Source organism: Dama dama, chromosome 29, assembly GCF_033118175.1.
Source record: "Dama dama isolate Ldn47 chromosome 29, ASM3311817v1, whole genome shotgun sequence".
NCBI lineage: Eukaryota > Metazoa > Chordata > Mammalia > Artiodactyla > Cervidae > Dama > Dama dama.
This window is the reverse complement of record NC_083709.1, coordinates 60,491,264-60,508,686: the sequence shown is the minus strand read 5'-3', so window position 1 is coordinate 60,508,686 and position 17,423 is coordinate 60,491,264. Positions and strand designations below refer to the sequence as shown.

The 17,423-nt window shown below is 38.2% G+C and overlaps 2 protein-coding genes across 2 annotated transcripts in view; one reads left to right on the top strand and one right to left on the bottom strand.

Annotated features, from left to right (window-relative positions):
• The window catches only part of GNA14 (G protein subunit alpha 14), a 183,497-nt gene extending 181,777 nt beyond the window's left edge, over positions 1-1,720 (top strand). The window contains exon 7 of the mRNA XM_061132831.1: positions 756-1,720. Coding sequence (XP_060988814.1) covers positions 756-946 — 191 coding nt within the window. The 3' untranslated portion in view covers positions 947-1,720. The remainder of the gene's footprint in view (positions 1-755) is intronic.
• An 8,863-nt stretch (positions 1,721-10,583) lies between these two features.
• Positions 10,584-17,423, bottom strand: part of VPS13A (vacuolar protein sorting 13 homolog A) — a 274,739-nt gene continuing 267,899 nt past the window's right edge. Inside the window, exon 72 of the mRNA XM_061132455.1 lies at positions 10,584-16,149. Coding sequence (XP_060988438.1) covers positions 16,099-16,149 — 51 coding nt within the window. The 3' untranslated portion in view covers positions 10,584-16,098. The remainder of the gene's footprint in view (positions 16,150-17,423) is intronic.

Sequence of the window (17,423 nt, the reverse complement as noted above, 5' to 3'; positions counted from 1 at the left end):
GCAGACCCTGAGGGCAGAGACTGTGCCTGACTCATCTCTGCGCTTCTAGTGCCGAAATGTGGCAGCCCCTTCACCAGACAGGGTGGACACGGACGTTATCTTTATGACCTCTCCAAGGTGGAGGGAGAGTTTAGACCCTGTCGCTAATTAATTCTGGTGCAGAAACATTACCAAGTTTGATACTGATATTTAGCCAAGTGGTGTTTAAACGCTCTCCTTTTTCCTTTTATTAACCACATTGACAATGTAGCATACAGCTCTCAAGCTTCACAATCAGACTTGGGAGCTTCGCTGTGTTAGGCCCCATATTCTCTCTTTTCCCTCCTCTACTTCACTTAAGAACTACCTCTTCAGGGACTTCCCTGGTGGTCCAGTGGCTAAGACTCTGCACTCACAGTGGAGCGGGAACTAGATCCCGCATGCTGCAACTAAGACCTGGTGCAGCCAAATAAATCAGTATATTTTTAAAGAGTAATTAATTACCCCTTCAAAAATGGTCCAAATCAGAAAATTAAATTAGGTCACTATTTTTCAACAAATCTCTTTCAAGTATGATTTTAAGATACCAGTGGACACTTAAAATACCCTTCTGCAGGTTCATAACAAAATAATGCCCCAAGTAAAAAAGCCTCTAGAAATAAGATGGCTCAGAGAAGGATTCCTAGTAAGAACAAGAGTACTCTGACTATGACTTTTGAGATGACCTGGTGGTGAGTTGGTATCTTTCTTTTTGATTCTGACTGCCCTCATGACAGGACCAAAGCAAGATGTCAAAGCTGCCAGAGACTTTATCCTGAAGCTTTATCAAGATCAGAATCCTGACAAAGAGAAAGTCATCTATTCCCACTTCACATGTGCTACAGACACAGAGAATATCCGCTTTGTGTTTGCTGCTGTGAAAGACACAATTCTACAACTAAACCTGAGGGAATTCAACCTGGTGTAAAAGTTGCTGTGCACCCCTCACCTGGGCCAGAAAACCAGATCTGTTTTATTTGCAAGTGCTCTGACATCACCCAGCTCAGCCCACTTGGTGGCGCCAAGTCCATCATACAGCCATGGGGATGGGTGATGGAGCTTGTAAGATGTCTGAATTCAGCAAAACGTTTTCAAAGTCTTGCTTTTACATTTCTATTCTTAACTTTAAGCTGTAAGATTCTTTGTATAATTTTTGAATTTGGTATTCTACAGAATTCTAAAAAGCCACTTGATTTATGTTTTTTTTTAATTGAAGTGTGTGTGCCATTAGAAAAATCACGTAACAGAGGAGCCTGTCAATTTATAGATCCTGCTTTGAGACCTAGTTAGTTAGGTAACCTTTTTTAAAAATTGTAATTGTTTTTCTCTCTTCATGCTGAAGTATTCAACATGCAACCAGAGATTTGTTTTTTAAGTTTGTTTTCCTTTGTGTTAACTTTCTAAGTCAAATTAATGATTGTATCAGTACCTCTAATTTAGTTTTGCCACAATTTGATTACTATGGACTCTAGATAGTATTATGCTGTACTGGTGAAAAATGTGTGGTGAAAACTTACACACATATATATATTCCAATGGAGATGACCAGGCCTTATAAACTTATGAAACAGCTAACAGCCCAAATTGTTTAACGAATGTACTGTACCCTCTGCCAGAGTTCTGAAGGCTACACAGATTTGCTGTTTGAACCATGTATGTCGTGCCTTTCTGAGGAGGCTAAGAATATACCATTTTGCCATTAGCACTGGATTATGTTTCTTTGATAGTTCTGCTCCTAAAAAGAAAAATGCTGTGACTTTAATAACTCAGAAACTTCCTAAATGTCCCTATTGGGGAGGTAAAATAATTTTCCTTCCACCCTTCTAGGTTCTTGGCTGAGACCTCACCCTTCTAATAATAAAATAATGTAAGCCTAACACCATGTATCCTCCTGTATACATGGGAGATATCCTGGAAAACTGAGTTTAACTCTACTAAAATGACTCAAGCCATCACCTTAAATACTTTCTTCAGCTGAAGATGCAAGAAAGATGGAGGAGAAGAGAAGGTCACTTATGGGAGATTAATAGGTAAAGCACAATTAAAAAAAAGGGTAAGGTTGTTTAGCTGAATTAAGATGGGCACCGTCTACATTGATAATTTGTCATTTAGAATCACCCTTCTAGGAACAGAGAAGAAGACACATTTAAAATGGAGAGTTCCTTAAAATAAATGTATATTTCCCTTACAAAAGGGTAACTTCTCCTAGATTTTCAGAGCTTTTCCTGTGTCTCTTGTTTCTTAAAAACAATCACCAAAAGCACATGAAAAGATGCTCAACATCACTAATTAATAGAGAAATGCAAATCAGCACTACCATGAGGTACTTCTTCACACCGGTCACAAGGGCCATCATCAAAAAATCTACAAACAATAAATGCTGGAGAGGATGTGGAGAAAAGGGAACCCTCAAACACTGTTGGTGGGAATGTAAATTAGTGCAGCTACTATGGAGAACAGAACAGAGGTTCCTCAGAAAACTAAAAACAGAACTACCATAAGATCCAGCAGTCCTACTCCTGAGCATATATCCAAGAAAGCCATAACTTGAAGATAATAAGCATCCCAATGTTCACAGCAGCACCATCTACCATAGCCAAGACATAGAAGCGACCTAAATGTCCATCAACAGATGAATGGGTGAAGAAGGTGGGGCACACATACACACTGGAATATCACTCAGCTACGGAGATGAACACCACAGTGCCACCTGCAGCAACACAGATCGACCTAGAGATCATCATATGAGTGAAGTCAGAGAAGGACAAATACATGTTATCACTTATATGTGGAATCCAAAAAATGGTATAAGTGAACTTACTTACAAAACAGAAATAGAGTCATAGATTTCTAGATGTTGGAGCTAAAGCATCTTCCAAGTTTGAATGCCTCTGATGTCATCAGATGTTCAGGTAAACTCCGAGTGGCCCACAGAGCATCAGGCACAAAGATGATCTAAACATGAGCCTTTTGGGCTGTTTCTCTGAAGTTTATAACAATCCACTTAACATTTAGTTCGCAGGACTTTGGGAAATACTTTTGTATTTGTAGAAAACAAACGTACGGTTACCAAGGAGGAGGGATGAACTGAGAGAGTGGGATTGACACCTATACACTATATAAAATAGCTAATAAGAACCTGCCATATAGTACAGAGAACTCTAGTCACTACTCTCTAATGACCTACATGGGGAAAGAACCTAAAATAAATAAATGCTCTAAGTAATTCTTATACTAAAGAGGTGTATATTTGGGTCACACACTCTGTTCCCCTTCAGTCCTGTCTTTAAAAGTTCAGTGAAGTTTTATAGTCCAGAAGCTAAGTTGATAGACTATTATTTCATTGAACCAACCTCTTAGTCTTGAGAGGAGGTCAGTTCAGTTGAACAGCTGTCTCATTTCAGGAGCTAGTGTTGCAGGTGGGGTCCCGAAGTTAGCCTTAAATGGTGTGAGCAATTAGGTACTTATTAACAAGCATGTCTATGGAAACAAAAGAAAAACAAAAGTTAGTGGTTGGGGCAAATTATAAACTCAGCCTGAGTCCTGAAGGCCCCCCGATCAGATTTCTAGATGTTGGAGCTGAAGCATCTTCCAAGTTTGAATGCCTCTGATGTCATCAGATATTCAGGTAAACTTCCTGAGTGGCCCACAGAGCATCAGGCACAAAGATGATCTAAATATGAGCCATTTGGGCTGCTTCTCTGAAGTTTGTATCAATCCACTTAACATCCAGTTTGCAGGACTTTGGGAAATACTTCTGTAAAAGCAAAACAATAACTTTCATAAATGACAAAAGATTTAAAAATAGTCATGATTAAAAAAACTGATGAGCCTTTGTCAGTTGGCAAAGAAATATGGTTATTTCTATGACATACATTTTAAGAAAACTAGAATTACAAATGATGATATTATTAATATATAAGGACATGTCAGATTTCTTACCTGGCTTCCCAGGTGGCACTAGTGGTAATGAATCTGCCTGCCAATGCAGGAGATATGAGAGACTTAGGTTTGATCCTTGGGTTGTGAAGATCCTCTGGAGGAGGAAATGGCACCCCACTCTAGTATCTTGCAGGGGGAATCCCATGGACAGAGGCTACAGTCCATTGGGTTGCAAAGTCTTGGACACAACTGAGCATCTAAGCACATTAGATTTCTAAGAATTTCATAACAATTTGACTTTGATTCCAAGTCAAAAGAGTGGAAGAAAACTGGAAACAGTTTGAAGAGATGTAGCCAGATTATTTGAGGAAAGTAGAGTAATTCAGGATCCCGTCTACTTTATAGGTAAAAAAGGAAACAGACAATTAATAGGACTCTTATACCCATAAGAGTATGTTATTTACTGAAGTATCATTTTTCTGTTTACAATCACTCCCTTTTTGCCAAGGAGAAGCTTTCCATTCCAACTAAGAAGGAAATAAAAAGACTCCTATGTCCTGGAGCTTTAGGGTTTAGTGCAATTTGTCTTTGTAAAGTCTGTATAAAGCATTCAATACAGAGGCCTCTGAATGCACTCCTTGAGCATACAATCCAACTTTGAACAACTTTTGCTTCTATCAACCCCTCAACACTGACCTCCAGCTGATCCATTTCTTGATCATCTGCAGGACAGCTTGGGAGACATTATGGTCATTTCCTTGGGGTGCAGTTGGGAGGTCCATCTACTAGGGGACTGTCTGGCTTATCTGATAACTGCAGTATAATTACAGATGAGAAGAATACCTTTGAACATCCAATCAAGGTCCTGTGGGTCCTCCTTGGTGGTGTAGCAGTTAAGACTCTGCTCCCAATGTAGAGGGTCTGGATTTGATCCCTGGTCAGGGAACTAGACCCCACATACCGCCACAAAGATCCCACATGCAGCAACTAAGACCTGTCAGAGCCAAATAAAATATTCTTTAAAAAAAAAAAAAAGTTTAAAAAGGTCCTTGTGAGTGAGGTTGTGAATGGTCATTGATCCTAACTCTTTTCTAAATCTGGTAGGAACTTCTGAAAGTGTAGGCAAAAGGGGCTTTGTAACTTTATCTTGTTAAAGAGTTAAAGGTCGGTGTTCAGGGGTTGACAGAAGCAAAAGTTGTTCAAAGTTGGATTGTACACTCAAGGCGCGCATTCAGAGGCCTCAGTATTGAATGCTTTATACAGACTTTACAAATTGCACTAAACCCTTGACTGGTGGCTCAGTTGGTAAAGAATCTGTCTGCAATGTGAGAAACCTGGGTTTGATCCCTGGGTTGGGAAGATCCCCTGGAAGAGGGCATGGCAACCCACTCCAGTGTTCCTGCCTGGAGAATCCCTATGGACAGAGGTGACTGGCAGGCTACAGTCCATGGGATCACAAAAAACTGGACACAACTGAGCATCCAAGCACAAAGGCTAGACATGATATTCCTTTGTGTCCTCTTTTCAACTTGATCTCCCCATAGGTACCAATAAGACAATTCTTTAGAGTAAGAGCTCTCTAAAATTTTTTTCAAATACAAAAGTTTTTCCAATTCAAAAGATCCATCATCTGGCCATTGATGAGTAGGATCTTCAGTGGTATTATATTAATCTCAACAGCAACTCAAATCAATAAACCTTTTTATGGCTTAACGTGGGTGCAAGAGGTGTGCCCTAAGGGGCTGCAAAAGATCCTAAGATCTAGAAAGTTCACTCCCAGAGTTAGCCCTAAGAAATTAAAGACCCTCTTTCTCACAGGGAAGAATGATGTACTGAAAACAATCTCCCAGGTTTTTCTATGAGAATGTGAAATACCTCTAGTCACAAATCTGCTAATCTGTAATACCAGGCAGACACTAGTGGAATGGGACTTTTCTACCACTAACAAGACAACAAAGGTTGACATGCAAACAAAGGTTGGCCCCTCATGGACTGGGGCCCCTTCAGACAAATTCTCTTGAGAGCTGGCACAGTGGGAATGCTACCTGTCACTGTGTGTTTCAAATCTCCATCCTACTGTGTGGCTGCCAGGTACACGTCGATACTAGCATCTTCCAGCTGGTGATGAATAGAGACAGTTTTTCTATCAGTTGAAAAGCCAAGCTCTCAAGACAAAGAACAAGATGAAAGAAAACCTTATCTTGACTACAGTTCTCCTCCTTATGAAAAATGACACAAAGGACAGACAATGTAAGTCAGTGACCATCTCTGGAAGGGAAAGGGATCAACAGAAAAGAAAAGTACTTATAATAAAATCTCTACCAGAGTCTTCATACTCAAGGAACTAATTCACATGAACATTTTCTTCTATAAATCTAAATTTGCAAAGGAAAGAATAAGGGGCAAGTTCCTCTTCCTACCTTATAGACAGAGATCTGAGAGAGATTACTTCTATAAGAATTCTTACCCTTTGCTGGCTTCTGCCAGTTTTCCAGGTTCCCATCTTCAGGCTCCAAAGGAAGTACAGTGTTTCAGCAGGTCCCATCATGGGTCACCCAACTGTCAAGTGGGGAAGAAAGATTACCCCCCTGCCATTCTTGGTTCTTAGTTGAGACCCCACCCCTATAATAAAAGACAGATTAACAGGAGAAAAACAAATAGAAAACAAATAACATATATACCTCCTATTTACATGTGAGACACCCTGGAAAACTGAGTAACTCCATCAATGGCCCAAGCCATCACCTTAAATACCTTTTTCAGCTAAAGACACCAGAAGAATGTTGGGAGAAGGCTAGTTGTGAGAAGTTACCAGGAAAAACACAGTAAATGGGGTAATGTTGTTATGCAGATTTGAGCTGGGTATCTTCTCCATTGATAAGAGTTTCCTGTGATTTAGAGTCATCTTTCTCTTTCTGGTACAGATTAGGAGACACACCCTTACAAATAAAAGTTTATGTCATAAATGTAAAGGTCTCCTGCAAATGCGTAATTTCTACTAGATTTTTAGAGCTTTTCTTGAAAATAATCTGCTCAAAATAATCCCTTTGCTAAAGAGGCATATTTGGTGATGGCATATTCTGCTCCCCTTCATCCTCCTTTTTGAGGCATTAAGCTTTAAAAGCTAACCTTCATTCAAGAAATGAAGGCAAAAGCAAGTGTTTTTGTGGAGCCTGACAATGATATCAAAATTTAATCTGAACAGTAACATTCCAGGAATAGCCAAGGCCATTTTGTGTAAGAGAACAAAGAATGGGAGACACGGGAGCAGGGGCCGATTGCTGCCCACGCTCTCACAGGAGTGAGAGTTCTGAGCAGCACATCCACCTCTCCAGTCTGAGGGTCCGCCATCAGGAGCAGGGGCCCCCAGAGCACTGAGTTCTGTTTTGCGGGCCAGCGGGACCTCCTACTGTGCAGGAACTCCACAGGACTGGGGGCAGCAGAGACTCCACTCTTAGAGGGTGCGCACAAGATTTCACATGCACTGGGACCTAGCATAAAGCAGTGACTCCACAGAAGCCTGGGCTACATCTACCTGTGGGTGCTGCGGGGCCTCCTGGGGTTGTGGGGGTCAACTGTGGCTCACCATGGGGGCAAGGACACTGGGAGTGAAGGCCCAGAGAATCCTGATCAACGTGAGCTCTCCCAGGGGTAGTCATTTTGGCACCAAGACCTGGCCCCACCCAGCAGCCTGTAGGGTTCAGTGCTGGGATGCCTCAAGCCAAACCACCAGCAGTGGGGGAGAACACAGCTCCAATCATCAGCAGACAGGCTGTTAAAGTTGTACTGAGCTCACAGCCACCTCTAAACACACCCCTTGACATGGTTCTGCCCACTAAACAGACAAGACCTAGCTCTACCCACCAGGGGGTAGGCACTAGCCCCTCCCACCAGGAAGCCTGCACTAGCCCCTGGACCAACCTCACCCACCAAAGGGCAGAAGACACCTGAACCAAGAGGAACTATGATCCTGCTGCCTGAGGAAAGGAAACCACAAACACAGAAAGTTACACAAAATAAAATGGCAGAGAAGTATGTTCTAGATGAAGGAACAAGATAAAAAACCAGAAGAACAATCAAGTGGAGATAGGCAATCTAAATGAATAACAACTCAGAGTAGTGATAGTACAGGTGACACAAGATCACAGAAAAAGAGTGGAGGCACAGACCAAGACGACACAAGAAATGTTTAACAAAGAGCTGGGAGACTTACACAACAAATAAACAGATGAACAATACAACAACTGACATATGAAAATATACTAGCAGGAATCAATAGCAGAATAACTTAAGCAGAAGAAAGAATAAGTCAGTTGGCACATAAAATGGTGGGAATAGCTGAGGAGCAGAATAAAGAAAAAAGAATGAGAAGAAATGAGGACAGGTTCAGAGATCTCTGGGACAAAATTAAACACATCAACATTAGAATTATAGGGGTTCCAGAAGAAGAAAAGAAAGTGTCTATGACATAAATCACAGCAAGATATTTTTTGATCCACTTCCTACAGTAATGAAAATAAAAATAAACAAATGGGACCTAATTAAACTGAAAAGCTTTTTGCACAGCAAAGGAAACCATAAACAAAATGAAAAGACAATCCACAGAATGACAGAAAATATTTGTAAATGAAGTGACTGACAAGGGATTAATCTCCAAAATATACAAACAGCTCATGCAGTTCAACAAGAAAAAAATGACAACCCCATCATATAATGGGCAGAAGACCTAAGTAGATATTTCTCAAAGGAAGAGATACATATGGCCAGAAAGCACATGAAAAGATGCTAAACATCACTAATTACTAGAGAAATGCAAATCAAAGCTACCATGAGGTACTACTTCATACCAGTCAGCATGGCCATCATCAAAAATGTATAAATGATAAATGCTGGAGAGGGTGTGGAGAAAAGGGAAGTCTCCTACACTTTGGGAAGGAATGTAAATTGGTACAATCATTATGGAGAATGTTATGGAGGTTCCTTAAAAAACTAAAAATAGGACTACCATATAACCCAGCATTCATACTCCTAGGCATATACCCAGAGAAAACCATACTTTGAAAAGATACATGCATCCCAATGTTCACTGCAGCACTATTTACAGTAGCCAGGACATAGAAGCAAACTAAATGTCCATCAAAAAATGAATGAATAAAGATGCAGTACATATAAACAATGGAACTACCATAGGATCCACCAATGCAATTCCTGGGCATATGAAAACCATAACTGAAAAGATACATGCACCCCAGTGTTCATAGCAGCATAGTTTACAATAGCCAAGACATCTAAGCAACCTAAATGCCCATCACAAGGGAATGGGTAAAGAAGACATGGTACTTATAGACAATGGAATATTACTAAGCCAAAAAAAAAAGAATGAAACAGTGCAATTTGCAGGAACTCAGTTAAGTTCAGTCATGTCCGACTCTTTGTAGGAACATAGGTGGACCTAAAAATTATAATACGAAGCGAAGTCAGACAGAGAAAGACAAATATCCTATGCTATCACTTATGTGGAATCTAAAAAAAAAAAAAAAAAAAAAAGATACAAATGAACTTCTTTACAAAACAGAAATAGACTCCCAGTCTTCGAAAACAAACATCTGGCTACCAAAGGGTAAATGTGGAGGGTAGGGATAAATTAGGAGTTTAGGAATAACATATACACACACTATTATAGATAAAACAGATAATCAACAAAGACCAACTATATAGCACAGGGAACGCTACTCGATATTCTATAATAATCTATATTGGAAAAGAATCTAAAATAGAATGGACATATGTATAACTGAATTCTTTAGCTGTATACCTGATACTAACATAGCATTGTAAATCAACTATACTCCAATATAAAATAAAAATTAAAAAACATTGCATTACTATGTTGCATACATGAAACTCATAATATGTAAATCAAGTATATTTTAATAAACAATAAAAATTAATCAATAAACAATAAAATACCTAAAGAAAAAACATACCCCCAAAGGATTGAGAAGTCGCTTTCAAGGATATCTAGAAACGAAACAAACAAAAAGCAAAACAACCTGAGGCGGGAGTTGGGCACCATGCTCTAAAAGTCAGGAACCAAAAAAAAAAAAATAAAAGTCAGGAACCGCTTCTTATCATCCAATTAACATGTGAAAAGGGCTCAAGAGAATCAGTTACGGGGCAATTAAACAATGAGGAATTTTGTTTTTAAGCACTTTCTAGCACTCGGTTATTATTTTTATCTTTGGCTGACAAAGCACATAAGAAAATGGCTTTGAGTCACTTTAAGTATCAGTAACAAGTCATAAAAAGGCTGAACACTTCATATTAGAAGCGAATGACTTGTCAATATTAATTCTGCAAGTAGGAAGTTCTCTCTCTTAGTCCTCCTTTCAAAATATAATCATTACTTACCTCGGAAATAAGCCGGTTGAAGTTTTCTGAGGCTGGGAGGCACAGTCTCGGTGCTTACGAATCAGGTAGGTATTACCACTCAAGCTCTTAGTCAGCAGTGATCATGCTGGGCTGGAAAGCTGTCAGTTTTGACTGCAAAACCAGGACCCTGGGCAATCTGTTAGTTATCCAGATTTATTTAGGACCCAGAGAGGGCAAAGTTTAGATAGGTGAGACAGGACTTAATGGTAATGTTTCTAGTTCTATTCAGTAACTAAAAAACAGAGGCAGACTGAAGATCGGAAACCTTTATTTTACTCAGTTTATTTGAAAGAGGTACACAGAGTTAAACCGGGCAGTCACGTGACCAAGCAATTCAATTCTACCAACAGCAAGAAATCATCATTTAGAAAAAAGTCATTGGTGCGCATGGCAAACCAATTTTCAGGAGGAAAAAGACTAAGTTCAATTTCAAGAACTTCACTGTAATTTTTGTGTTTATAAATTAATTATCTCATCAGAACACACAAAATCAAGGCAGGGACTGTATAACAGGCAACTGGGTCAGACGTAAGTACAAGGAAATATTGCACTGAATCCGAAATAGACATTTAAAATAGTATCATCACCAAGAATCATATTTTCACTAAAGAATAAGCATTCCAAAGAAGCAAAAACTATTTGGTCAATACAAACATTAGTAAGGAAATATTTTTAAAGTGCACATTCCCTGAAAAATTCAATTTTATATGTAAAATGCACATTCACATACAGAGGACCATTTTAAAAAGTCTTAACAATCTGACCTTGCAACAAGTCCCAGATACAATTTCTAACAGTCTGTGAGTGCAGGTATAAAACTGACAATGAGAACATTTCAATGTAGTCTACATTTTTACTTGAATGTTCTTCAGTTTCCAAGTTGGAAACTTTCCAGTAGCCAATGGAACTAGTGGTATGACTGCATAAGAGAGATGTTGGATTTTTCCAACATGATATCTTTTAAGTACACTTTTGACAACTGGACTTTTTATTATAGCACTCTCACAGGGTTTCCTGTTATAAGGACTTCCAAGAAAAGGAACCTGTTATTAAAGGTATCAAAGCAACAGTAAATGAAGGTGAATGGTGCTCAGTGACAGGGATTTTCAGGCTGACAGACATCACAGCAGGTGCTAAACTATAATACAAATGGCTTTGTGTAAAGTGATAAAAACTTTAAAAATATATGAGTATCAACCTATAAAATCTGAAGTTTCATATCTTACATGGCTCACTGGGTAACCAAGATTATCAATTTTTTGGAAAATGCCATAATGCTTTTAAAAAAGAACTAATCTGTTATTCTAAAGTGAAACATTTTTTTTTTTAAAAAATGACATGGAACAATTTATTTTACACAACAGGAAGTAACGGTTTCAATTAAAGAAACATGAAGGTTTGCAAAAGAGTAAGATCCAGTGTCTTCTCAGTCCTTATGCCAGCCTTTTAGGATAGCCCTGGAACAAATATTACTTTACACCAACTGGGGTAGAGAGAAACAAGGTGGGAGAAAAGGTCTGCGCTGATAGCTGTTTGGGGCAATGATCAAAGGTACAGAATATAAGAATTCTAAAAATTTTAACCAACCAGTGCTAGCTTGATTAGGTATAGCATTATCAGTAAGGTATAATTTCAAAAGCATATTTCAAAGGATTGGGCAGGAGGGCAGGTGGTTCTCATTTACAGTATGCAGAAGAGCGATCAGTGATACTGGGTAGCACCAAAGTTAATCAGATTCAACAAATTTTGCATTGAATCTTGCAAAAAGAATCAAGTTATCTGTATTTTCTACTTGAATCCTACATAAACTAGGAAATTCAATTATCTTCAGCTAAAAAGTGTTGGCATCTGTCTGGCACTCTCCAGAGAATAAGTATTTTGGCCCTAAAAGACTGTGACCTATGAATCAGCTCCCCATTCGCCTTTGTCCATTTGGTGACTCAGATGGCAGGTAGATGGAGCAAAGTCAATGTCCTTAAAAGGAGAACTTCTGTGCCCAATCCTAGTAAAATGCTTAGTGGGAGAGAGGAGGAAATACACTAAATTAAAGGATATTCGGTGATCTTTTTTGGGAGCTGTTTGTGGATCTAACTTCTCTATGCTTTTTCTAGACCACTGATACTTGGTGGGACATATTACACAGGTATCTGATATATACCAGAAAAGGAAAACATTTCCAAAATAAGAGCTATCCTATCTTCTCACTCAAAAAAAAAAAAAAAAAAGAAAAAGACAGTGCTCACAGCCTAAAGACTCCCTGAGTTGTGGGTCTGTTGCACCTTACCCAAAGTAAAGTAAGGCTTGGCACAATCCAGATTGTTTCAACAATCACTGAATGGTACATGCCTCCTACAGCAGTGGCTTTCAGGTTCCTCCTCCCCAAACTGCAATTCACGATAAGAAATTACATTTTGTGACCCAGTATACACAGTATATAGATTATTTAACTAATTATTTAACTAAAACAATACTTAACCTTGTTACCTGCAAAGCTGTTTTCTTTTCTATTCCATTAAGAAAATATGCTGGTCTTGAACTGATTGCCTGGGTCACTAATGGGTTAAGACCTACAGTTTGAAAAACAACGTCCTTGAGGATTTTAGCTGACCTTGAGAGAAGGTAAAAGCAATGGCCCTGGAATCCGAACAGCTTTCTCTGATTTATGGTGGCTGGGGCATGAATACGTCCATTTCCAAACAGCTGCTTCTACCTTCAGTGTATTCGGCAAACACTTTCAGTTCCTATAGGCAAACTAACCCAGTACCTTGTGGTAATCTTTTTAATACTGGGGCCTGAAAAGTACCAACGAAAACTGGTCATTGATGACTGAATAAATAAGGTCTATAAAATTCAGCACTAAATAGCATCTTTACTTTTTACCAGACAGTAACAGGATACTATTCACAGGATATTTCTAAGAGATGAGTTAGATATGTGTATACTCACTGGGACAGTATTTTTACTACTACTGTTGGAAAAAATGACGGATATAATTATGATAGAATTGACAAATAAGTTTCAGAAAATCTTCTTTGGAGGCCACAGAATATTTTTGGGATTGATTAGGATTATGGAGGAGAGAGGGACAGGAAAGGACTGCCACAGCTAATCATGATTATTTAGAGACCAGAAAATAATGCAGTTGCACTGAAGTGAGCCTGGGAAAAATCCCAAGGGCTTGCTAACACCAGGGAAGGAGCAGCCAATATACATATTGTAGTTGGGAAGTCACTGCAGAAGCGCACATGCTCTTTGGTTCACAGAGTATTTTGTAAATGTGAAGAAATTACAAGCTTCTTTTTGTATCAGAAATTAAAGTTGCTATGTTTAGTGATTATAGTTTTCTGGAGGAGAGTTGGCTAGGAACAGACACTCAGCCTTCAGCTTCATACATAATCACACATCAGGATACATGAAGGGTACAGGGCAACAGCTCACACATAATAGAAAGAGATGAAGGACAGAACACTCAGGACCCCTTTCCACAGCAACTACCCAACAACGAAGACAAGTTTAAAGTTCTCAAGCTGAGAACCACTAAATATAGTTAAATATAATTCAAGGTAGGTTACTTTTTAAATACCATTAAGATTATGGACTCTCTAATATTCAAGAAAAAGACTATAGAATCAAACATATAACTGTAAATTGTAAAATATTATGCTAAAAAGACTGACTCGTTATCTAGTGATTTACTTATGTTCTTTGTTTTAGATGAAAAAAAGCTTCAAAGACCACTGATAAAACTATTGCTCTTGAAATTGTGGGTCTTTCTATTCCAGAGACAGGAACGGATGGGAGGTGTTGACGGACAGATGACTGATGGGGGGAGAAAGAATAAGAAAAGATATTTCTAGGCTCTTATTGGCACAGGAACAGGAAAAACGGGCACACTGGCTTTGCATGTGTACTAATGACAAGACCCACTCTGGCTGGCCTCCAGAGGATACCAGAAGGATTTCTCTCCTTACACTATTAAGACTTTTCCCCTTAATCATGGGATACCCAAAGAGTGATGGGTCTCTATTCTTTCTGAGAATAAAACCATGAAACTAGAGTAGGTAATGAGGCACTTGGCTAATGACACTGACTAGAACTCCAGTAAAGCAACATTTCAGACGAGGACAATCTGATCAAAGATTTCTGACTACCTCTATTCTTAGGTTTAATTCTAATGTATGCAAAATTGGCGGAGCTCAGCAAAAGACAAAAAGTATATGTTACTTTGAACAAAGGCCATCAAGGGAACATGCACTATCATGAGATTTGAAACTTGTCATCTTGTGATTAAATTTATGTTCATCAAAGAAAAAAACATCCTGAAGGAACTATTATTAATAAACAATGTGTTTTTATAATCAGAGGAAAACCAGTAGTATTTAGTAGCAATATTTGGTCAGGAAGAAATACAATTACAGTCTGGCATGCTGTTTATTTTAGCTTTTACAACAAATCAAGGGTTCAAGGAATATGAGAATTTCACAACCATTAACTTCTTATACAGTCTCCAATTCTAAAAAGTTTATAGTAATTTGGTGGCATGTACAACATGCATCAAATACTCTATTATTCAATAAATAAGATACTGCATTGTTCTCTTCATGGTTTACAATCATGTATTTATCCTCTTTCACTTGAAAACTCTCATTAATATAAAGGTACACGGATCTTGGGCAAAAACCAAGGGAAAAAACACCCATGACATTTTTACTGATTTGCTGCCCATAGTTCTTGTTTGGATGAGCTACACACTTAGAAAGAGTGATTCTCATTTGAATAAGACAAAGCAAATCAGAAATTCTCAATTTATTGCCAACAGAATAGGTTACTGGGTTAGATTGTAGGGTACACATATTTATCCTACATTTGTACAGAGAGGGGCTATCCGTTCTGAAGCATAACTTGTATTAAGACAGTAAAATTTTATTTCATACTACCAGTGAATAGGAAGCTGGTATTGTTAAGGCCTCAGGAATTTTCCTTTAAGGTCAGCAATCTATTAAATCTATTAAAAATATAACCTTGGTAAACCAAGTAGATCTCAAGATGCTGGCTTGAGGAAGTATTTCTAAGGCTTTAAAGATTTGAGAGGGACTTTCCCTGTTCAGGTATGACACTCAATTCTTCAAGCCTTTCTTAAGATGAGGCTTGAAGGGGTATTTGTCAATTTGTATCATATAAAATAAAAAAGATTATTTTTCATAGTCATGTTATGTACTTCAAATAGTAATTTAAGTCTACCCTTTATTTAAAAAAATAAGGAAAATCATACTAAAATATTTATCTGTAAAATGAACTTCATGTTTCTAAAGAAACTACCACCAAAGTTATCTTGATAGCACTAAGGCAATGTCTGATTCCATCATCTATTCATCATTCATTCAGGGAGTCTGACATAAGCATGATACAACTTTAAAATGTGAACTACGAATATTCAATTTAGCTCCATTAAATTTAGGCTAAATATGGGCAATTTCTCCACCATTATAGAGAATCGCCTGGAGCAAATACTTAAGATTCATAAAAGAAATACTTCTTTTATAAAGTAATCAGAATTTAACCAGATGCATGATTTCAAGTTAGAAAACCAAATGGATCCCCAAAGAGTTGAAATAGTTGAATCATGTAGCTGTTTTACTTGATTCTGAATTTTTTAAAAAAGTACTTGAAATTACTTCTGTACTACACTTCCCAAACAGGTTTTGGAAGGTACAAGGTAGAAACTGTAATGATTTATTGCTGTATATCTTCAGGCAGCGGTCTCTGTCAGAGGTTCGGGGAAGGTTCTCTTGCTTCTTCTAGCTTTCTGAGGATCCACTGTTGTGGGGAAATGAAGCAACATTTACTTAACTTCAGTGAACTTGCAATGATAAAATGTAATGAGTGAAAATCTAGAAGCTATCTTCCAGTTTAGTCAGGAGTATACAGATATAGCCAAGAACCAAATTCACTATGTAGGAGAGATCATTCATTCACTTAAATAGTCCAAGTGACTCAGGAACAATGGTACTGGGTTTGATTTAACAGTAGTAATACTACTATTCTAAGGTCTTTGGACTTAGATGTTCATCTTCAGAATAAGAAAAGTAAAATGAACCATCCTGAGAGAGAAGGGTAATTTGACAGCTGGATTGAATAACTCTGGCATAGTGTAAAAATCATCCAGGCAGAATTCCTTCCAACCTATGCCAATTCTGTATCACAAACCTTCATCATTTATATATTGGGTTCTGACTGAGTAGGAATAATACATATAATTCTACAGTAAGTAGTAGCAGAGCAACATTCTTGAGCATATTAATAGGTGCTTTCATGATGTATTTTTCTATTTTCAAAGGATCTGAAATTTCAAAATGCAAATGAAATGGGAAACTTTCTGCTGATAAAGTCTATTATCATTTGGCCTATATGACAAATAAAAGCCATGGAGTCAGTGATAACTGGGGTTATCCCATTATGAAAATCTTAAGCAGATATATTTGTGCTTTTTTATTTAAAAGAACCTAGTGGGAACAGCTCTAAGATAAGTAGAGAAAGAGAACTAGGCTCAGTAGCTTTTTCTGGACGCAGGGAGATTAAAAAGAACTTTGAGATAAAATAATATGGTGACAGAGATTAAATGGAAAACTTGTTACAGAGAAACTGAAGGTAATGTCCCCTTCAGCAACATGAAGAAGATGACCTGCAAGTCATATTATCATCATGCTTTACACTGTCTCCCTGTTCCAGGCAACATGCATACTGAGGCTCTAGTCACTTTATCATTCTTTCTTCGTAACTTGTCCCCTTTTCAGTTTTCTATTGTCAGTATGTCAGTGTTACCTTATATCACAATGTCTAGATAGAAAATGGCTCAGCACTTGCTAAACGATACAAGGCACACATGTATGGGTGAGAGAGGTTCCTGCTTTGACCTCCAGGTTTGAGAAGTGAACTGGTAAATAGTCATAACCAGCCAGGACCAACACAGAGAGGCCAGAGGCCCAGGGATTCAGCAAACAAGCCACGTGTTCTTATTTGTAATTTCACAACCCAGTGAGCACAATATAGCATCAGGAATAGCATCTAAGTTGTGACCAATGAGGTAGATA